This window comes from Trichosurus vulpecula, chromosome 4, assembly GCF_011100635.1.
Source record: "Trichosurus vulpecula isolate mTriVul1 chromosome 4, mTriVul1.pri, whole genome shotgun sequence".
NCBI lineage: Eukaryota > Metazoa > Chordata > Mammalia > Diprotodontia > Phalangeridae > Trichosurus > Trichosurus vulpecula.
Genome location: NC_050576.1, coordinates 44,018,963 through 44,042,132, shown reverse-complemented (window position 1 = coordinate 44,042,132; position 23,170 = coordinate 44,018,963). Strand labels below are relative to the sequence as shown.

At 37.0% G+C, this 23,170-nt stretch overlaps 1 protein-coding gene across 1 annotated transcript in view; it reads right to left on the bottom strand.

Moving 5' to 3' along the window:
* Positions 1 to 23,170, bottom strand: part of COL24A1 (collagen type XXIV alpha 1 chain) — a 378,533-nt gene that overhangs the window by 152,866 nt on the left and 202,497 nt on the right. Inside the window, exons 26-29 of the mRNA XM_036755470.1 lie at positions 21,210 to 21,263; positions 19,999 to 20,043; positions 17,705 to 17,758; positions 1,913 to 1,957 (exon numbers count right to left, since the gene is read on the bottom strand). Coding sequence (XP_036611365.1) covers positions 1,913 to 1,957; positions 17,705 to 17,758; positions 19,999 to 20,043; positions 21,210 to 21,263 — 198 coding nt within the window. The remainder of the gene's footprint in view (positions 1 to 1,912; positions 1,958 to 17,704; positions 17,759 to 19,998; positions 20,044 to 21,209; positions 21,264 to 23,170) is intronic.

Here is a 23,170-nt window from a genome sequence, read left to right as displayed (position 1 = left end):
GGACTTAGCCCAGCGGCCCATCCACTAGCTTTAGATCATGAATCAGCCCTTCACCTACACCATGACTACTTAGTTCTTTGGCTCTTTGTATTATGTCCACCCTGGTTTCAGTTCTTGTTAGATCCTATCCCATCTCATCAGATCCAGGCCTGGTCAACCCTGTCCAGCTTTTTCAATCTGTCACCTTTTTTATGACCCAGTTTTGCCACCTGCTGGCCAAACTCAACTTAGTTGGAATGCCCTCAAGAGGAGAAAGAACTAGATAATTTTTCTAAAGTATCCAAAATGCTTAGTTAAGCGGCACCCTTTGAACCTTGATAGAGACAAGATTAGGATAAATAAAAGAAGTATCAATTCACATGATAGTTAATCAACTTATGAAAGGCAATGCTTCAAGAGGTGGTAGAATAGAAGAGAACATAGAATAGAATTTTAAAAAGAATTTGGACAAATTTATAAATATCAATACCAACTATGAGAATTTGGGATTTATTAGTCATAGGATGTTAGAAATTGAACAACCCTTAGAAATCTGTTATGCATCTTCATTTAGAAAATAAAGATGATGAGGGCCAAAAAGATTATGACTTGACCAAGGTCATTACTATCTGGTTATTGTCCTTCATTCTCAAAGAAGACCAAAATGACATCGTTATGTTAGGATCAAAGTACAGTTTGTCTGACTGTGACTGATTAAACCAATACAAGCTCTGAAGGCTCTACCACGGGTCAAGCACAAATAGTCCATGTGAACATGTGGAGTGCAGATGAGTCTAAATTTGTACATCTCACATTTCTTTTGAGCTACTGCAATTGTGCTTTCCTCATAGAGTCATAGCGTACAGAAACTTCTCTGATGAGGGCACACCATGTTGGCAGTCCTGTGCCAGTGTCTCCCATATCATGCAATCAATTCCCAAGCTCTTCAGAGAGACCTTGAGAGTGTTCTTGTATCGATTTTTCTGAACATGTTGTGAATACTTGCCTCATGTGCGTTCTCCATAAAATAGTCTTTTAGGCAAGTGCGTGTTTGGTATTTGAACAATGTAGTGGCAAAGCAACGTTTAACATTTCTCTGTGTCTCCCTCTCCTTCTCCCTCTCCCTCTCCTCCTCTCTGTTCAGCCATCTATCCCTTTATCCATCCCCATACCCAATTCAGTCCTTTTTTACTATACTGGGCTTTCTATAAGACTGATGAGAGGGAGCTATTACCATGCCATCCCACTATATTTCTCTCTTTTGAGAGGAATTTTTTATTATTTTATTCAGATTAATTTCCCATAAAAAGAATGAATTGGAGCTTGCTCACAATAGCTACTATTTACACAATAGGATGCAGCATATTTCTTTCTGTCAGTCTGTTCAGCATCATTAGCTTAATAACAGTTTTAGATGGAAAGTGTAAATCACAGAATAATTGAAAATATTTTTGCCTAGTGATTTAACACTGACTAGAACCTTTAAATTAAGTAGAACTCTCTCAAGTTATTTTAAAAAGCTAAAGTTTTATTTCTTGTTCATTTCATTGTACTAACTACTAGGTAAATCAGAAGAAAACTGTCATTAAATTATGTTTTAATAACATGTGACCTTTATGTGAACACAAATGATAGAATTTATATAGAATTTAAACAGAACTAAAAGAAGTTTCCACAATGAAATGAATGATACTGCGGTCATGTAGAGGTATAAATTATATTGGATCATCTCAGTATTTTCTTATTTCCTTTTTGTCAAAAAAGTAGGTTTAATTTTTCCATGGAGAATTTATAAATACATTACTTAGTTGGTAGATTTAGAATAGAAGAAGTATAATGGATTTTTTAGCACTAAACTTGGTTAGAATTGATAGAAAGTGCTTATGGATGGTAAAAATTTAACAAAAGACCAGAAAAGATAAAATAAACTTACTGCTTCCCCAACTTTTCCGAGGTGTCCTTGGTCTCCTGGTTCTCCCTGTGTGTGTAAAACAGAGATTAAGTGAAATTTGATATTTTCATTGCTTTTTCAACAGAAATATTTTCTCTTTTTATTTTATGTAAGATTTAACCAAAACATTATACAGTATATGGTAAAGCAAGGGAAATTTTTAGATAATTAATTGCTATTTATTATGTGTATTGTAATGTATTATAATGAATTTTAGGCATTGTTATTATCTTTAGAGACCTAGTTCCTTGAGCAACTCAAGCCCTATGATTCCATTACTTCATTCATCCATGGGGATTGTCGCATCTTAGACTAGACCATTATTCAAAACTACTCAATTGCCCAAATCTTTAGCTTTGAAGTCCCCTTCTTTGCTTGTAATCTGCTGTCTTTCCAATTTTTTCATTGTGTAGCCTAGTAAATCCATTCATTATGCCTGTTGTGGCCTTCAGTTCCACTGCCTCTACCTATTCTCTTAGTCCCTTATCCTCACTGGCTTCACTGTCATTCCTCGGCATCTAGGGATCATCCTTGCCTACCCTTAATGCAGTTATCCATCATTCCATGACGCATTCTTGTACCCTTGACCTTCTATTCATCCTGTCCTGCTAACTTCTGATGCTGGATAATTCCCCAAATCATCATATCACCTCTTACTCCTAAGTACCAAATAAGACTGGAGAAAATATTGAAAGTTTGCTGTGGCCTACTGTCAGTTTATATCTAACCTCAACTAAACTCTCACTGCTCCATGTTATTTAAAAAAGCATCTCTTATTGATTCTGAATCATATTTTCCTAAGCATCTGTTCCATATATTTCCTTCTCTCAGATTTGAACTGTGCCCCACTGTCACTCTTCACTTTCAGCAGAGCTGAGTTTAATTGAGAATGCAACCATTTCTACTTTAGTCCCTGGTCCTGAATTCTAGAATTCAGAACCATATCTCTCTTGCTACCTCATTCTGGAACTTTTCTCAGTATCTAGGACCTCTACCCTGGAACATCCATCTGTAGCCTTCTTACCCTGGAATATTTCCCTCTGATAGGCTAGCCCCCTTCTCTCATTGGTGAATTCCTCCCGTGGCCTCCATTTTGTAGAGAGGCTCAGGCCCACCATTGGGCAGCTAAGTATCACAGTGGATAGAGCACCAGGCTGAGAGTCAGGAAGACTCATATTTGTGAGTTCAAATCTGGCCTCAGATATTTACTAGTTATATGACCCTGGGCAAGTCACTTAACTATGTTTGCCTTAGTTTCCTCATCTGTAAAATGAGCTGGAGAAGGAAATGGTAAACCACTCCACTATTTCTGCCAAGAAAACCACAAAAGGGATCAGGAAAAATCAGATACAAATGAAAAACTTAAAAAATAAATAACAACAACCAGGCCCACCAACTTTCATTCACCCCTAAGCTTTGTTTCTGACTTCCAGGATTCTCCACTTCAACCCCAACTTTTAAGCTTCCTTTTGTGCGTTATCTTTCTCCTTTAGAGGAAGCTAATGGAGATCCTTGAGGGTATTGAATGTCTCCTTTTTGCCTTGTTGCTTAGCACAATGCTTAGTGTGGCAATAGTGCTTAATAAAGCATGGTTCTTTCCATTTGACATGAACTTACTCAACTCCCTTCTTCTGCAATTCTAACCCTTTCTATGTCTTCAGGAATCGTTTGCCCCTGTCCTTCAATCTCAGAGGATGGAGTGGCTCTCTTCTTTGCCAAGCATGACCCCCAATTCAATTCAATCTCCATTTGTACTGCCCATTCTGTGGTAGATATTGGAGATACAAAGTTGAAAAATAATACAATATCTCTTCTCAAGTTTACAATATTCTCAACCTGAACACTTGACTTCATCTTCAAACCTTTTTCCTCTAAGACCTTGCACTTTCAATCACCCTTTTCCTAAAAACCATACTCATGTTTCTTTCTCCTTAAAATGAACTGTCCTTTGTCACTGCTACCCACTCAAGCTATGATATCTTCTTCTTGCTCCTCTTCACAGTAGTCAGTAACTGGCTTCATTGGATCTCTATTCGATCACTCAGAATTCGCTTTCAATTTGGGTTTCATCTCTACAATTTTACTAAAATTGCTCTCTTCAAAATTTCTAATGACCTAAAAAGTCAGAAAATGACAGTAGGTAGATAGGCTAGATATGTGGGGTATCTGAAGTCTAATCCAGAAGATAGAAGAGATAAAAGAAGCAATAAGGAACTGGAAACAGGATTTCTATACAAGATCTCATTGACAAAAGCTGAGTAGAGCTCCTGTTTGAATTAATGGTTGGGCATAGTACAATGCTTTGTACACAGTAGGTGCTTAATAAATGTCTGTTTAATTGAAATGAATTGTCAAGCATCTGCTAATCACTGATCAGACTACTTGGTCAGGTGAACAAGTAACTTCTGGGGACTTACTCAGAGGACAATTGAGTAGAATGAATGATATGGGAATGTGATAAACTGGCACTTTGCTAGGGTACTTTATTAGGAGATTTGGCCGTAAGAGCTAATACCAAGAGCTATGGAGAAAAGAGAATTATCTAACAGAAAAGTCTGATCAGATAAGGAGAGAAAAAGAAATTGTCCAAGGTGTGGGAGTGTGTTATATTTGGGTTTATGCCAGAATCAATTCGGTTTCCCTATTAAAGGCACCAGTGAAAAGACCCTTCGTGTTACCAGGGAGGTTCAAGTGTTCCTTGAACTAGTGAAAGACTGGTGACTAGATGGATGTCTTGCAACATGCTTGTGTCTGAATATGCATATGCTACCACTAAATGTTAAGGAATTCAAGAGGCATTTTTTTTCTGAAGAATCTTAGAAAAAGCCGTTCATAGAATGTCTAAGTTAAAAAAAATAACATGAAACAATGAAAGATCATTTGAGGTTAGCTGAATGTTGAAAACACAAAAATTATTATTAGTAAAGATGGCCAGAAATTTAAAGGAGACAATATACCCAAAAAGGGGCAGCAACAGAAAAAATGGCCTCAGTTGCCTATATACAAATATGCATGGCTTATAAGAAATTCCCTTCTCTAACATTTGAAGGTCTTCTCTCCAGTTGCTTCCAGAATTTCTAGTCTTTAGAATTGTTAAATTTGACCACTATGTATTTTGGAGTTTGTAGTATAAGGATTTTCTGGGGTTGGTATATGGATTTTTTATTGGCACTGTCTTCAAGTTCAACATGCTTGTCTTGTGTATGGAGATCATTTTTTAAAGCAATAATGTTTTTTGCTTCTCTACTTCCAAATTGTCCTTCCCTTCTATATATTTGCATTCTTAATCAACCATTCCCTCTTTTGTTTCTTTGTTAAGATTTGCCATTGTGGATTCAAACCAGGTTTTTTCTGCTGTGCAGGCCATAATTCTGCTTTCACAATGCTTATTTCTCTTTTAAACTATCAGTAATATCCTGCTGTATAGTTCCATACTCTCTTGGGAGTCCACAGGTACCTTGTCAGATGCTGATTCATTTTCTTTTGTCTTGTAACATTTATTCATAGGTGCCTGGACTCTTTTAGCTAATATGGAAGCCATATCCCCTTCTGTTAGTCGTATCTTCCCCTTGGTTTATTTGCATATGCTCAATGCCTTTAACCAAGTTTTATTCCTTCTGAGATCTTTGGTATTTACAGTCTTTGGTTTTTATTTTCCCTTACTTCTCACCATCTGATTCCTTCCCCTTTGATGGTGATTTCCCTAGGGGCTTGACCTCAAAGACCCATCCTGGGCTATTCACATCTCTCTGGCCTCAGTCTCAGCCCTATGAAACTTCTGGGGGACATAACCAGCCCCAGCTAGATTCTGTTCCTCTCCTTCAGGCTTAGTGGATTCTTATACAGCTGCATACAAATCCTGCCCTAAGTCTCTCTGTTCCTTAGTTGTCTGATGGAACATATTACATGATTCTGCTGTCCCAAGTTGAACAAGTTTCTGCCTTTTGGTTTTCTCTGGCACTAGAAGGAAAGAGAGGTAGATTTATGTTCTATTGTAAGCCTAGTCTTATCCATTTGGAGAGGGGAGGGTGCGGAATGAACACACGAGTTAACATTCTATGCTGCTGATTCAAATAAAATTTATTCTTCTTAATTGATGTCTTAGATCATTGAGACAACTATAATGATTTTATCTCTTGTGTGTAATGACTATTTTGGGAAGATTTGAGTGGTAATGAGGTTTGGAGAAAAATGTCTAGTCCTCCATCTTCTTGGCCATGTGACTCAAGAGTAGATAATATTCTACATATAAATGAGATGAACAAAACTTGTAAAAGATGGAAAGCAAATGCAACCTTATATAGTGACTATGAGATGTGACTTATGAATGGAATGATAAACTGTATTTGAAACTTAACAAAGAAGTCAAAAGGAACCAATTAAGTAAAAGAGGTGATCAAATTGCACACCATAAAAAGTCTGTACCATAAAATGTGAGAATTTAATGAAAGTATGATGGAGAAAATGCTGGTGAAGATCAGCTAGAGGAGTAACAGAAACAATATTTTAGTGGGTGTAAAACTACCAGAAGGAGCAAAGGGATGATGAGTAGAGATAACAGATCACAAAGCTAGCATAGAAGCCTGATATAGTAGTAACAGGAGACTTCAGCTGTCCAGATACACTCACACTCACTCTCTCGCTCTCTCTCTCTCGCTCTCTCTTACTCTCGCTCTTGCTCTCGCTCTCGCTCTCTTGTTCTTGCTCTCTTGCTCTCTCTATTTCTCTCTCTCTCTCCCTCCCTTCTATATGTAGAGAAGTTGATAAATTCTTGACTGGCTTTAATGGTAATCTCATTAGTCAATGGGCATTTACTAAGGTCTATGTTCCAGTGCTAAACACTAGGTACTAAAGGCAAAAACAAAAACTCAAAACCCCAAATACTCCCACTCCTCAAAGAGCTCATATTCTAATGGGAGAGACAAGAGGCAAACAGGTAGTGTATGCAAATTATAACGGGAGGTAAAATCAGAGGGAAAAGACCTCTTACAGAAAGTGGTCTGTCAATATCTTGAGGAAGAAACAAGAGAAGCGATAAACCACATCTAATTCTGAACAACTGGGAGGAACTGGTTGTATAAGTAAAAAAGAAAAGAACCTTGGGAAGTATCAGAGGTGGTGCAATAGACAGAGCATTGGGTCTGGAGTCACTTCAGACACATACTAACTGTGTGACCCTGGGCGAATCATCAAACCACTGGTTACTTCAGTTTCTTCAACTGTAAAATGGGGACAATGATAGCATCTATACAATCTATACAACCAGGGTTATTGTTAAGACCAAATGAAATATTTGAAAAATGCTTAGTGTGGTGCCTGGCACATAGCGGGCATTATATAAATGGTAGTTATTATCATCGTCATTAGTAGAAGTAATACCTTGTAGTAATACTAGTAAGAGTAACAGTAGCAGAACCAGCAGCAGCAGTAGTAATCATAGTAGTAGTAGTAGTAGCAGTGGTAGTATAGAATGAAGGTAAGGGAGGAGTAGCTGTGAACCTACAAAGCTTCCTCTGATCCCATCCAGAGGTATTTGGAGATTTGTCAAGAATACTTTAAATTGCCCAAGATCAGACATTCAATGTGTGTCAGAAATAAGATTTTAACCTGGGTCTTCTTGACTCTGAGTCATGTTCTCAATTCAATGCACCATGATGCTTTTCATCTGTTGGTAATTTGGGGGGTTGGAAATTGCCATGGGTTTAGTGAAGAAAGGACTATAGCTAGAAAGTGAAAGTATGTCTTGAGTACTTGGGAGACTGTAAGAGAATGCTGAGCAGGAGAGAGTTTCAGTGGTTATACTGGAGAAGTTCATATGTAGTGAGGAAAGACATTTGTTTATGAGAGCTTAGCATTCCATGAGTGCATATGGAAGAAAAAGAGACAGATAGTTCTAGGTCAAGTTAAGGACTATTGACTGTACTGTGCCCTACTCTAAATGGAATTTTGAGCAGGGTGAATCCTAAGGTCCTGGCCCCTGAACAATTTACATTCTAGCATTGAAGAGCAGCTGGTCTGATCTCAGGAAGATCCAGACTCAGCACATTAGGTTGGGCAAGTCACTTTTTTTCTCAGTTTCCTCACCTTAAAATGATCTGGGGAAGGAAATGGCAAACCACTCCAGTATCTTTGCCAAGAAAACACCAATGGGGTCATGGAGAGTCAGACACAATTGAAAAGACTGAACAACAATATTGAATAGCAATAATGAAAGGCTGTTGTTAATCAGATTTAGACTAGTATCATTTATTTGAATTGGAAATTTTTTTGGCTTTGCCTAGACCAATTTGGGAAGGGCATGCTCAGGAAGGAAGAGGGTGACCTACGGAAAAGGACATATGTGCCTGCATGGAAATTTCATAAAAGCTGGATGTAACTATTCCATCTTAGAGTTCTGTGTGCATAAGGAATGTAAAGCCACATGAGAGTCTGATGGAGAGAGCACACATTGCAAAGAATTCATTGAAAGAATCCCATGTCCCAACATTCCAAAGGGAAATTTGGCTCAAAGAGGCATGGGGTGGTGTTTTCAAAAATTACTTTTGTATGACCCAAAGAAAAATGATTCTGAGAAGGAAGAAAAGGTCAGATTGACAAAAATGAATGATGTGGATATGCAAGGAACATCACCAAACTTAGATTATATGGAGAGAGAGAGAGAGAGAGAGAGAGAGAGAGAGAGAGAGAGAGAGAGAGAGAGAGAGATAGCACCACAGAGGCAGAGAAAGCCACAGAGAGAGACAGACACAGATACAAAGAGAGACAGAGAGATAAAGGCAGAGAGACACACAGAGAGAGACACACACTGAGAGAAAGAGAAATAATGAGAATGGATACAAAAGGATGGCATGATTCTAGAAGTATTGTATCATGAGTCCTAAAGCTCAGGGTGAACCGAGATTAATGATGAATATTAAAGACAACAAAAAAGACACTGTCCAAATGTGATGTTCTGTTAAAGATCTAAATAAAGAAGGAATAAGACACTGCTCAGTATGGATGATGTTGGTGGATAAGAGAAGTTAGAATTGCCGATTCATCACAGTTTTATTTAGGAAAATAACCTTCGGAATGAAAATGATACAACAGGGAATTACAACACCAGGTTTCAATTTAAAGAAATAAAATAGACTTAGCAAAAATAGTCAATAGAGAGTTTGTTAATATCCAAGTAGAGAAAATATATGTAAAGTACTTGGCAAACTTTAAAGCTTTACATAAGTGTTAGCTATAAAAATAGTCATTAGTTAGGTAGTAAGACAGCAACTTACTGCTTAATTAAATCAAGGCAAATGGCCAAGATGAACTACATGATAGGTACTGACAGTATTGGCAGATATGATTGTTGGTGATCTTTGAAAATCTGGAAGAATAGCAAAAGTACTACAGGACTGGAGGAGGGAAAATTGTGGTCTCTACTTCCATGAAAGGGCAAGGAATGATGTTTGAATGCAAAGGTCAGCATCTTTGACTCTGATCCCTGGCAAAATTCTAAAAATATCAATAAAGAGATATTTCTCTAGGTTTTGTGAACTAAGTAGTGATCACCAAGAGTCATCGCCATGGCTTCATCAAGAAAAGTTTTTGCTTAGCTACCTTCATTGTCTTTTATTACAGGATTACTAGACTGGTAGATCAGGGGGATGCTGTAAAGAGAAAGTTGCATAGATATGCAAAAAAGGTGTATATTTTTGGACGTGACCAATCTAGGAACTTGTTTTGCTGAACTATACAGCTATGTATTAAGGACTTTCCTTTCTTTTAATTTACTCAATGAGCAGGTAGTGCATAGGGATCATTTAATTAAAAAAATAAAAACCCAAAGGATATTTATGTTATGATATGCTGCACTTATAGGGAAAACACTATAATTAAGAGGGATTGGGAAAGACTTCCTGTAGAAGGTGGGATTTTAGTTGGGACTTAAAGGAAGCCAGGGAGGCCAGGAGGTGGAGATAAGAAGGGAGAATATTCTAGGCATGGGGAACAGACAGAAAGTGCTCAAAGCTGAGAAATGGAGTGTTTTCTTCATGGAACAGCAAGGAAGTCAGTGTCACTTTATCAAAGAGTATATGGAGGGGTGTATAAAATGTAAGAAGACTGGATAGGTGTAGGGGGTAGGCTTATGAAGGGCTTTGAATGTTAAACAGAGGATTGTGTATTGATCCCTGAGGTGACAAGAAGCCACTGGGGTTTATTGAATAGGGGAGCAGGGTGGTATGTGATAAGATTACATCTATGCTTTAGGAAAATCACTTTGATAGACAGAGAATGGATTGAAATGGGCTGAGACTTGTGGCAGGCAGACCAACAAGGGTAGAACTACAAGTAATGGACAGAAATGACAAATTTAGTTTTGATGTAAGAATAAAAAATTCCTAACAAGTAGAGCTATCCAAAATTGGAATGACTGCATCTGGAAGTGGTAGGGTGAAAGTAAAGGTCGAATAACCACATATCAGCTACATTGGAGAGAAGATTTTTGTTCAGGTCTAGGTTTGCCCAAATGGCCTATAAGGTCCTTTCCAACTCTAAAATCCTATGATTCTTTAAGTAAAATAAAAGGAAGGAAGCTTTCAATGAATTGATTTGCCAGGTCTTATAATCTACTTTTCAGAGTACTGGAAGAAATTCTGGATATAATTATTGCTCTCTCTCTATTCTAGAAAGGCATTTGCCAAAGTCTCTCATACTATTCTTGTTAACGAAATGTTGAGATACGCTAGACAATAGCAGAAAATGGTAGACCAGACATTGGAGCAGTACTTTAGTGGAGGATTTATATTTCATACTTCAATGGTGCTGTGATCTATTGTAGGTACTCCCTCCAATGGTTCAGATAAAAAGACACTAATACCTCATCCTGTGTAACTTTGTCCATGTCTCACCATGAGTCTTTCATGAAGGAGCCAGCCAATATGCTAGAGGCCATGAGCCATTCTTTTGTTTTTCCTCACTTTTATTTAATGACTGTCCTATATCTTTTCTGATTATATAATTTTCTGGATTTCTTATTTCTTGCATGCATGTCATTGTTGATGATACTGTAGCTTATGTGTTCATATTATGTGTATTACCTCTTTGGGTCATTTGCCATTTTGTTTGGAGGTTATGGCGCTCCATAATTGTAGCATTCTGGGGCGTATCTTTAAAAAGATTGATTTGGGAGATTTATTTATAAATAAAATCACACATATTTGTTATATGATTTGTCATTTGGGTTTAAAATCTTGGTGAAATTCTAAATCAGGTAGATATAAAATACTCAACTACTCTGCCCAGACCATGTGATTCTTGTGATGTTATTCTTCTAAAAGTTCTCCATAGGGGGTCTCCAAAATGCTTGAATACTTTCTTGCTTTTTACAGACATCACAAAAATACTAGTCAAGTATTTTGACTGTCTGCCTATCATCCAATATTCTTTCCTTATGATCAGGCCATGTTCTCTTCTTATCACATGGTTTCTTGACAATGTCTTTTCTTCTTGTTCTTTCATGCCCCTCCTTGGTCATACGATGCATTTGCTCACTATCCAACATGTACTTCTCTATTGCTCCTTGGTACTGTTCATTTTTAGTCCTTCAGAGGCAATGTCATTCAGAGGCAATATCACTGCCATATACTGGTAAATACTATACATATATATGTACATACATATATATATATACACATATATATATGCACAAACACACACACACATATATATATGCTATATTTGTAAATGGTTATGGAAAAATGAGCCTTTGCTTTCATGGAAAGCCTAAGAATAGTAAAAGAGCTTTTTAATTTACAAAAAGCAATCTAGCTGACTCTCCTCACCTTGTTTAACTCTGAACTGAAATTAGACTCAACCTGTGCTATGTGTACATACTGCTGGACAGACTCTGTTGGCTTTCTATCCAATATCCATATACAGATATGAAAGGAGGCAAATAGGTTGGTAATTATTATTTTCACTTTTGTCAGCATTAAGGTATGAGATTTTTTTCTACATCTTTAGTATTTTCCTTTCCATTTGTCCTAAAATCTCTTCACAACTCTTTCTTCTTTATCATGGATCTCCTCTGCAGCTCCTTCTCTAAAATCCAATTGCTTTTCCCACATTTCTTCTTTTTGCTATCATTTCATAGGCCCATCCATAATTGTGTTGGAGAAAGCATTTTGATAATTTTTTTGGTTTCAAGTTTGGCAGATCTAGTGTATTTCTTTAACTAGTAGATAGTCTGTTGTGTGTTAATTTTAATCATAAAAATGGTGAATTCAGGAAGAAACCAGTATTTTTCTGATTTGTTTGCAGCGTGATCAAATATTCAAACTTGCTGGAGAAGACAGTCAGTATATTTGATAGAAGGAAAAACTTTGGTCAGATAGAATTGTTGTTTATTCCTTTAAAATATAAGTTTGGGGCAGCTAGGTGGTGCAGTGAGTAGAGCACCGGCCCTGGAGTCAGGAGGACCTAAGTTCAAATCCGACTTCAGACACTTGACACACTTACTAGCTGTGTGACCTTGGGCGAGTCACTTAACCCCAATTGCCCTGCCTTCCCCCCTCCAAAAAAAAATACAAACATAAGCTGAAAAAGTCAACAGGAGGTAGAATTGGCTAATGATAAAATGGAAATGATCCTATGAAATGAGCCAAAATACCAAAAACTGCCAAAATTATATATTGGCACTATTACCATGAGAAAAATGGACTAAGTATGAATTATATTGCAAATAATTGAATAAATTGGATCCTACTGAGAATCAGTATCTTCTTTAGGTAAACACTGCATGGCATTTTCTATATATAAGGGGACAGCTAGTTGGCACAGTGGATAGAGCTCTGGGCCTGGAGTCAGGAAGACCTGAGTTAAAATGTTACTAGCTGCATGACCCTGGGCAAGTCATATGACCTTGTTTGCTTTAGTTCCTCATCTGTAAAACGAGCTAGAAAAGGAAATGGCAAACCATTCCAGTATCTTTGCCAGGAAAACCCCAAATGGGGTCACAAAGAGTCAGACATACCAAAACAACTCAACAACAACAACCACAACGAGTGGACCAGAATCATAGAAGTTGAGATTTGGAATAGACCTCAGCAGCCATAAGGAATAAACACCATTAACATATGTGACAATGAACTAATGCAACAGTTTGAATTATATGGGGCCCAGGAAGGAATGATCTCTTAAGAGATTTGTTTATTCTATTGTCATTCATTAAACAAACATTTATTAAGATCCTACTTTTGTGCCAGTAACTATGCTAGGTGCTGTGGATAAAAGTATAAACAACCACAGTCCCGGATGTCAGTAACAGAATATTTTTTTGCCTATATTTAAACAATGGCACTGTATTCAAGTACAGAAAATTCTCTATTATCCCGTATAATTATAGAAAAGCATATTCTACATAAACACATACACATATGCATACATTGCCAGAAAATGCTTCTTTAAATAAAGAGCCTCGATTAATGTTGGAGATTCCTTTTGAATACTTAACCTTTTTTAATGCAGCAGGATGACAATACATGTGATCATGGCTTCTAGGGAATTTAGATCAAAAGTGATGGTCAGTTTATTCAATTCCATGTCCATGAACTCTGAAACTCCTTATTATCATAATCTGTTGTCATTCCACTTATCCCTGAGTCTTGCCACCCTAGAGCTTGTTCTCGGTGCTCACTGTGACCTCCAATCTGTCAGTTCCTCAGGTTTCTCCCAGACTATCCTCCTTGCACAAGCTACTCTCTCCTCCTTTCCCCATATCGACTCCTTTGCGAACCAACTCGACTCTACACTGATCACTTAACTCCTTTGCCTTATTATCCTATTGAAGACCTTGCCCTGACAAACCTCAACCCTATATTATTCCCACCATTAGCTGCCTTTTCTCCTACTCATGTACTGCTAGACAAAACCAGAGAAAAATGCCAAACCACGTTGACTGGGTCTGCTACAAACTTATGTTAAATAATCTGAATTGGGCACTCAAGGTAAGACAATCCTTTTGTGTCTCTTAATCAGCTCACAATCCCATTCACCACAGCAACATTTCTAGACCTTTTCTTCCCCCTCAAACATTCCATAGCTCCTCTTTCCCCCAACATTTCAGCTAAGAACCTTGCCTCAGATTTCACACAAACATCCCTTTGCAAAGATGGGGCCATTTGCTGAGAGCTCCCTCTTCTGTCCTTGTTATCTCATCTCACTTGGATGCCTTCCTGTATTATCTCTTCTTTCATCTTGAGTCTCATATGAATGGCTCTCCTTGCCAAGGTAAACCCTTCTACACACACAAGTGATTCAATTACATTCCATTTTCTCTAGCAAATTGACACCTCTATCATCCCTACTCTCTCACTTATTTTCAATTTCTCACTGACTACTGGTTGCTTTCCTCCTGCCTGTACACATGCCCATGTCTCCCCCATTGTAAAACAAAACACCCCAAAACCAATCACTTGATCTGCCTCTCCCTGCTCTCATCCTGTGTCTCCTCTTTTTCATGGCTAAATTCCTTGGGAAGACAAACAATAAGTGCCTCCACTTCCTTTCTTCTTACTTTCTACTTAACTCTTTGTAAGCTGGCTTTTGACCTCATCATAGGACTGAAACTGCTCTCTCAAAAGTGACCACTTACATCTTTATTGCCTTCTCTAATGGTCTTTTCTCAATCCTCATCCTTCTTATGCTCGGCCTTTGACAATATCCATCAGATATCTCTTTGATCCTGTCTTCTCTCTTAGTGTTGGTGATCCTACTCTTCCCTGTTTTTCTTCACGCATATCTGACTCTTCCTCAACTTTCTTCAAAAAGCCTTTCCCAGCTCTATTTAATCTTAATACTTTCCCTCTGACATGATTTTCAATTTGCCCTCTATATATCTTGTTTGTGTCTAGATGTTTACATGTTTTCTCCTTTGCTGTTTTGTGAAGTTCTTCAAAGCAGGTACTGCTTTTTGCCTTTCTTTGTATCCTTAGCACTTAGCACAGTGCCTGATTACATAGCAAACATTTAGTGTGTGTTGACTGCACTTGACTCTGACTTTCTACCAGAAGGTGGCAGGCTTCAGAGCTGAAGTCCCAAGAGAGAAGAACTAGGTTTCTGCCAATTCTAGGGCAAGGGTCCTTGTTCTTTCAGAAAAAAAAAAAAATCACAGAAGATTTGTAGCTATCTTTGAAGGTAAAGGTGATGAAGATTATAGGATCCTTGAAAGCCCACTTTGAGTCCAGAGAGGAGCCAGACTCAGAGGAACTCAGCTCCTAGTAGTATGTACAGGAAATATCCAGAGCTAGACAAGGGGAAGCCATGTCTGTCTGGGAGGGAAGGGCAGACGTACGGGCACACCTGGCTCGTAGTCCTAGGTCGGTCATTATGTATCTCTTTTCCTTCATGGAAGCCTTTTGTGAATGTAGAGAAACATTTTTGTTTCTTTGTTTTAAATGTTTACTTTCTAATTAGGTGTTAACACTATGAGGGAGAGTGACAACACAGGAATTTCAGACTTCCTTAGGTAGTTTGATCCAGAAGGACTCCAGGGGAGCTATAAGAAAATAGGAAAAGGTATTAAAGATCTCACTTTGAAAAATATGTGAAGCAGGAAGACTTTGCCTTAATTTACATAGAGTATGTGATGTTTGTATTTTTGCTACAGCTAAACATCTCACACTCTATACAGATGATTACAGATTTCTTCCTCCTTCCCGTACTTGCTAGAAGTGAGATTCTCAGCCACTGAATCTACTAGGTCATAGCTCCCCTGAGGAGCTTCTGCAACAAACCTCTTGTGGAAGTCTTTTATTTCCTGTGTTCTTTCTTTTATATTTTTTCTCTATTTCCTGTTCCTTTCTTTAAACCCCTTACCACCTCTTCCTCTTACTTTGTATTGCCAACTTTTATTTAACTTTGACTTATTAATTTCCTTCTCCTAGCTCTTAGGTCATTCTCCATCTTGAGTCCTTTTCTTACTGTTCTTCCTTTTTGTGGAGTTCTTGTCCTTTTGCTTTAATTCTTCCTTCTCTTCCAGTTCTCTATGTCTTCTCCTTCAGTTCAACCCTTCTCCTCCTCCCTTGATTTCTTTTCAAGTCCTCTAAAATCCTATCTCACCAAAAAATTAATCTCTGGTCTTCATCAACTCCCTTGTACAATGGTTTCTCCTTTTTCTTGTAATACTGATAGCATTTATACAGAGCTTTAAGGTTTGAAAAGCACTTTCACAAATATGATCTTATTTAATCCTCATAACAACCTTGGGAGGAAGGTGCTATTATACATATTTTACAGGTGAGAAAAGTGAGTCTGAGAGAAGTTAAGTAACTTTTTCAGGGTCACAGAGTTAGTTTCTAAAACCAGATTTGAACTCAGATCTTCCTTTCTCCAGGTCCATTGCACCATCTAGCTGCCCCATAGTACTTCTCCTACTCTTTCCATAAAACTTTTTGCCATTGAAGCATGCAGTAGAAAGTACAAACTTCTGACTCTGGCCTCAAAAGGCTAATAAATGCCATATTCTGTTTTACAGAATAGTGATTTATATGATCTTATCTAACATTAAAGGGACCAAAAGGAATTTAATATTTCTTTGCTACTCCAGAAACACTTTAGGATGTTAGAATGATCCAGTCATCTTTACAAAACATCATTATCATTATACTGTAGGCATGTTTAAGGACCAGTTTGGGAGTAGCGGTTAATAGAGTTGTCTGGTTAATAGGATGCTGGAAAGCAGAATTTCCACTATTATGTATTTAAGACGATGAGAGCTGGTGAACAGAATTTTAGAGAAACTATTCACTAATTCACTTATGCTTCTTTATTATTCAATGTCACAGAAATGCTAAGAGAGTCAGAGATTTTGAGCTGCAAAGGACCTTAGATAAATCTGATAGAAATGATAATTCATAGCTTTCAGAAAAATAGTATGAATATTTCTTATCTTTTTCATTACTACTCAAATTTAAAGAAATCATATCCTTTAATTTCTGCTCTAGTGGGAGGTGGAGGCTCTGCTTGTGGAGTTCAGTCTATAGCAGGTGCTACCAAAAGGAAATGGCCTCAAATACAGACCCAGTGACTCACTATATATACCTATTTTGCAAGGATATGTTCTAGCATTCACATGGCGGTCAGGAGAAGTGATACAAGGACTCTATCAAGGTCTCTCTCAAGAACTCTGGAACTGATCGTGTGACATGGGAGTCACTGGCACAGAACCACTCAGTATGGCATTCCCACATCAGAGAAGGTGCTGTGCAGTATGAGCAAAGCAAAATTGAAACAGTTCAAAGGAAACACAGGATGCACAAGGTTAGAATACCCATCCAAAATGTTACACGAACTATTTGTGCCCAATCTGTGGCAGAGCATTCTGAGCTCGTATTGGTTTGATCAGCCACAGTTGTACACGTTAAAACTTGACTCTAGCATAGTGATGTCATTTTGGTCCTCTTCCAGAATGAAGAAAAACAGCTAACCAACCAACCAACCAGCTGTTTGGAGAGGGTCACCACCAGGTTGTCCAAAGAATTAGTTTTTAGACACAGTAATTCTTTAAGAACTAACAGGTTTGCAATCTGTTGTCAATGGAGATAGTATCCATTCTAGTGAAATTAGAAATCTTTCAAATACTGAAGCATTTTTGAAGGTCAATTTAATTTCTTTCAGGTCTTAATGTTCTCTCTCTCTCTCTCTCACTCTCTCTCTCCCCCTCCCCCTCTCCCTCTCCCTCCCCCCTCTCTCTCTTCCCCGCCCCCCATAAATCCATAAATAACAGAAAAGATGTACCTTCAAGCCATCTGGTCCAGGTTCACCTGCATACCCTTTTTGACCTGGTTTTCCCTATGATGCAAAGGGACAGAAAAGTAAGAGATTGTTTTCCAAATTGACATTATATACAGTGCCCTAGTTTTAAAATTTGTCTCTTGAGGTTTGTGACATTTTTATTTCTCTTGAAGCCAAAACAAACATTTGACAAAGATTTAATTATTTCATTTGAATCTCATCTAATAGCTGCCAGTCCCTAATACAACCCAAAGATTTGGAATTTGGGGTCCTTGGAATTGCTTCATCAAGTTGTTTTCAAGAAATGTAGGATCATATGATTTAGAGCAGGAGGGGAACTTCAAGGTCAACCCCTAAATATCGACAGATGAGAACAATTAGGTTGAGAGAGAGGACAGGCCTTTTGCAAGGTAACATGGTCAGGAGGTGGCAGAGTTGGGATACGATCTCATGTATTCTGACTCCAAAGCTGGTTCTCTTTATTGTGAAAGTTGAAGCCACTTATCCTGAGATCCAAAGCTATACCTTTATGTCTTTGTGTATCCTCTTTGTCTTTACTACTGTCTCTGAAGAAGAGGTACCTTTTTACTTCTGAAGGCTACTCTCTACATTAATTCAGTTTGACATTTATTAATGGCCTAATATATGCAAGACACCATGCTAGGGGATAGAAAGATGTAAACTGAATGTATTTATTATCTCTGCTTCCCTTGTCTCCCACCTCCATTTGACTATAAGTTCCTAGAAAGTAGGGACTGCATCACTTTTTAAATCTCTATATCTTCTGTGCCCAGCACAGTGTCCTACATATAGTTACTAAATAATAATAACTTACATTTATGTGGGATTGAAAAGGTTATAAAATTCTCTCCATATAAGACCCTCATAAGGTAAGTAGTGTAATTAATGCAAGTATTATTATGCCCACTTTAGAAATGAGGAAACTAAGGCTGTGAATGGTTAAGTGACCATGATCAAGTCATCACAGATGTGATAAGGTCTAGAGATAGGATCTGAACCTAGATCTTCCTGGCTTTTAGTCCAGGGTTCTATCCCCTATGTTATATGCTGCCTCTATTCATAAATACTCATTGAATTTAAACTGGATTAATGCAGACAAAAACACTAGTATAATTTAGGTTAAGAAATCTCTCTTGGGGCTTGAATGAAGAAGTTTTGCTTGTCCAGTTAAAAGGACAATTCCTAATTCTGTATTTCTTTTATTTTTCTTGGTGAGGTAGACATGGTCTTATCAAGTTATTGTCTCAATAGTAGGGGTATCACTGATGGCTTAATGGGCTAATCAAATAACCTTGGTGATTAATCTTCTGAAATAGCCATTCATTTTTCCTATCAGAGAAAGAATTCTACTAAGAATAAATATCAGTTCATTTCTAATTTAATGGTATGAAGTAAAGCAAAAACAAAACCAAAAAAACCTAACAACCCCCAAACCCTACATTTCTCTAACTTTGAGAGTACAAGTCCTCTGAGTCACATAAGACAAGGTTCATCTATTTTTTGAAAGTAATACGGTCACTGATGCAGCTTCTATTTATCTGCAATATTTTTAATTTCTCTAAAACAAAATTTGAAAGTAGTTTCATTTCTCCCAAAGAGTTAGTAACCTAACAGCAAGAGGCTGTAGAAAGAGGCTTATTTCTGAAAAGGCACATTTATTTGGAGAACCACCATTCTACTCCTTGTCGTAAAGGAAAATGAAGTACACTTCAAGCTTTGATGGATTCCCCTTAAATCACTTGATCTTTATAAAACTTAATACTTTAACAAATTTGTGGGGGTGGGGGTTAATTATACTAAAAATGTTTTAAAATCCTTTTACAGAACTTGAAAACACTTCATAATACTACATAACTCAAAACACTTCAGGTTATACTAGAGAAATTCCTTAAAGGAGTGACGGGCAAAAGTACATCTTGGTTCTTTGCAAATTTGTTGACTTACACAAAAAATAGATTATTTGGGTACTATCAGAATGGCTAAAATACCTGTTTTGACAGAAATGTAGAGGGACATTAGACATTATTTGCATAAATGGCTAGGGCTATTAGAGAAATGAGTAAGTATTTAACAATATATATTATCCTTTAATAGGTCCCGAAAGAATTCAAGTAATTGGCCTCTGTTTTGACTTTTTAAAAAACTGCTTTAGGTTAAAGCAATACATAAAGCTACGTAAAGCTCTGGCTATTTATACTCCATTGTGTAAGATATAGACTTATAATCTAGAGAAGTACTTCTAGTTTTCAAAAAATATTTTTTTATGTGATACCTACTCGTGGACCCAACTCTCCAAAGGGTCCGACTGGTCCTTCTTCTCCCTAAAAAAATTAAAATTATTGTTACTTTAAAGAAAGTATCTACAAACCCATAATTATTATTTTCCCCATTTCTTAAGAAATTTGAAGCCATTTTGAAACATTGGTAGTATGGTAATTTTCAACCTGTTTTGGAGTTGTGACACTCCCATCAGGTATTTTTGAATGTGACAATCCTTTAGAATGCTACAGGGCATACACTTATTCCTAAAAATTTAAAGTGAATTTGAAAAGAAAAATTAAGGACAATTTCCTTATTTTTGAACATTATATAATACCATAGGATATTGAAAAACCAGGGCTGGTAAACAATGGTATAATCAATTAGTGAGGAGTTTTTAACCTCTGAGAGAACTCAAGCAGTCTGCTCACTTGGAAATCTCTATTATAACCTTAGGGCACATTTTTGTAATGACGTCTTTTACCTGACAGAATATTGACCCCAACAAAGATCTGATAAGAATGGGCTTTCTCTTAGCATATTTTCAAATACTGTTCAACCTCTAACAGTTTATAGGCCTTATAGTAATTTGGAGGCTAAATCATCTGTAATAGTACATTTCAAATCTATTATGTTCTTCTCATGTATAGACTTAAAAGAAATGAATCATCTATATGGAAAATTAAATTATTGGAAATATTTTACTTCAAAACACCAAGAACCTCAAATCCAATGTTAAATATTTTATATGTTATTAAATGATTCATTTACAAAGAATAAAGCTTTCTTCCCTTTCAGATATCTTTTGTTTATGGTTTACTATGCCTGAACAACCTATAGAAAAATCTATATAGCAGTATGATCTATTTTATTTAATTTGGTTCATGGATATTTCTTCCACATCAATTAAAAAATAGGTTCCTTAAGTTGGAAATACAAAATGGTAAACATGACATAAATTTTGGAACGTTAATGAAATGTTGAATCCATATCCTGTAGGCATGCCATGGAGACCACTGACATCAATCCCTTAGTGGATAGAGAACACTAGGAGATGACTGAAAACTCCATTTAATACCTGCCAAAAAAGAATGGAAACTTGAAATCCTCCATGGCAAAAATGACACATCCCACAGCAACATTTCCTTTAAGCAAAATTTTAAGGTCTACATAAAATGGCAAAAATAAGCAAGAAAAGATGCTGAATGGACACTGATTTTTCTCATACCTCATTTCCTTTGGGACCAGGGGGTCCTGGAGGCCCTCGATTTCCCAGAAGTCCCTGAAAAGCAAAACAAGTATCCACAGTAAGTTTTTAGCATGATGCATCAATCAATTAAACAATTCAAGGAGTATTTATTAAGCACTTACTGTGTTCAAAAGTTCTGGGGACCCAAAGGAAAAGGTGAAATAGCTATCATAGGTAGGTGACATTTATGGGAGAACTGAGCTTTGAATGGAGTAAGATTACAGGACTTAGAGATGGAAGTAAATTGAGTCAATCTAGTCTACCATACTTCATTTTACAGATGAGGAGACAAAGGCATAGAGTGGTCAAATAACATGCCCAAGGTCACAGAAGGAGTAAAAAGCAGAGTCTATATTTGAACTCAGTTCTCTGATTCCAAATATAGTGGTCTTTCAAGTCTACCATGTTTGTGTCAACACTCCCAGATTTAAATTATGTATTTTTTTCTTCTTAGAAAATAATATGAACTCTGAAGTGCTCAGAAAAAGCTTACAGATCTATCAAAATAAAAGCCTGAATTGTATTAGCTACTTAAGAAAAAAGAGATGAATTATTCACTAGCCAGAAGGAAGAGAGTTAAATAAAGTTTGCTCTTGGAAAGAAATCAGGTTCACAGGACTGGTAAAACTTTGTTCTTTATTATAAATATTTATTCAACATGATGATATTCTGTTTATTCAACTTGATGACATTCTTGGTCTCTCTAGCTACTGAACAGACTAAAGTGCTTTGATTAAAGCTAAAATTCTATGATTCTAAGTACATTCTCTGAAAATGACAATGAACAGAATCACATCACTGAGTTTCATAAATGTCCACCAGAGGGCACTCAACCTCCTATGATTTTTACACATGGATGCATAAACTAGAATCAAAGAATTGAGCTGGAGAGAACCTTAGAGATAATCTACCCACATTTTTACAATGAAGGAATTGAGGTCCATAGAAGTTAAATGACTTGACTAAAGTAATACGGCTGAGGCCAATTTCTGAGGTCTCTTTCAGCTCCAGGTCCTAGGTGTTGAGTCGTGGGATCAGTACTAGAACCTAGACCTTCTGATTTCCTATTCCAATGGCTTTCTCTTAGGCTACAGCTCTTGGCAGTCACTGAGCTGTAGGATGCATAGCTGGTAAAAGCCTACTCCAAGAGTCCCAAGCTTGCTGACCAAGAAGATAATAACTCAAGCACTTTGCATACTTGAAGTACTTTATAAGGGTCAATGATTATTATTATTATAGTAGTTGTAGTTCTTGTAGGGATTGTTGTGGGGCACAAAGGACCAGGTTCCACATTCTGATGTTGACCAGGGTCAGTCTACACCCACTGAAGGAGAAAGGATGCCTGTAGCTTCCTTCCACTTGTTTTTTTTCTCATCAAGCTCTCCTATATATTGCTGTCAAATCAATCTTCCTAAAATGTTGTTTCAGTTACGGTATTGCCATATATTAAGGTCTCCGATGGTTCCCTATTGTTTACAGGATAAATTTCAACTTCCTTGGGTCACTGTTCAAGGCCTTCCATGATCTACCCCAGCTTCACCTTTCTATTTAATCTCAGTAATAAACCAGCATAAAAACTTTGGCTTTGGATAAATCTATCTACTTACTGTTTCCCACCATATGGTTTGTGTGCCCTTGTATCTATATATTTGTCTCATGATGTTAGTATGATTAAATTTTCATGTATGTATGTGTAACTTTTAAAAAGTATAATAGCATTATTTTTGTAATTGTATCAGAGCCTTATGAACTGTTATAAATCCAACTGCTTGAAAGTGGTTATTTTGAAATCTACTAACATAAACAAACCAACTATGTGCTTTCAGTGTTGGTTCATCTAAGTTCTCACATCTGGTGAATAAAATCAGATGAAATATCTGGCTTAAAAAACTATTCATTAGAAACAGGCATTCTTCACTTGTACTCATAAAAAATGTCTA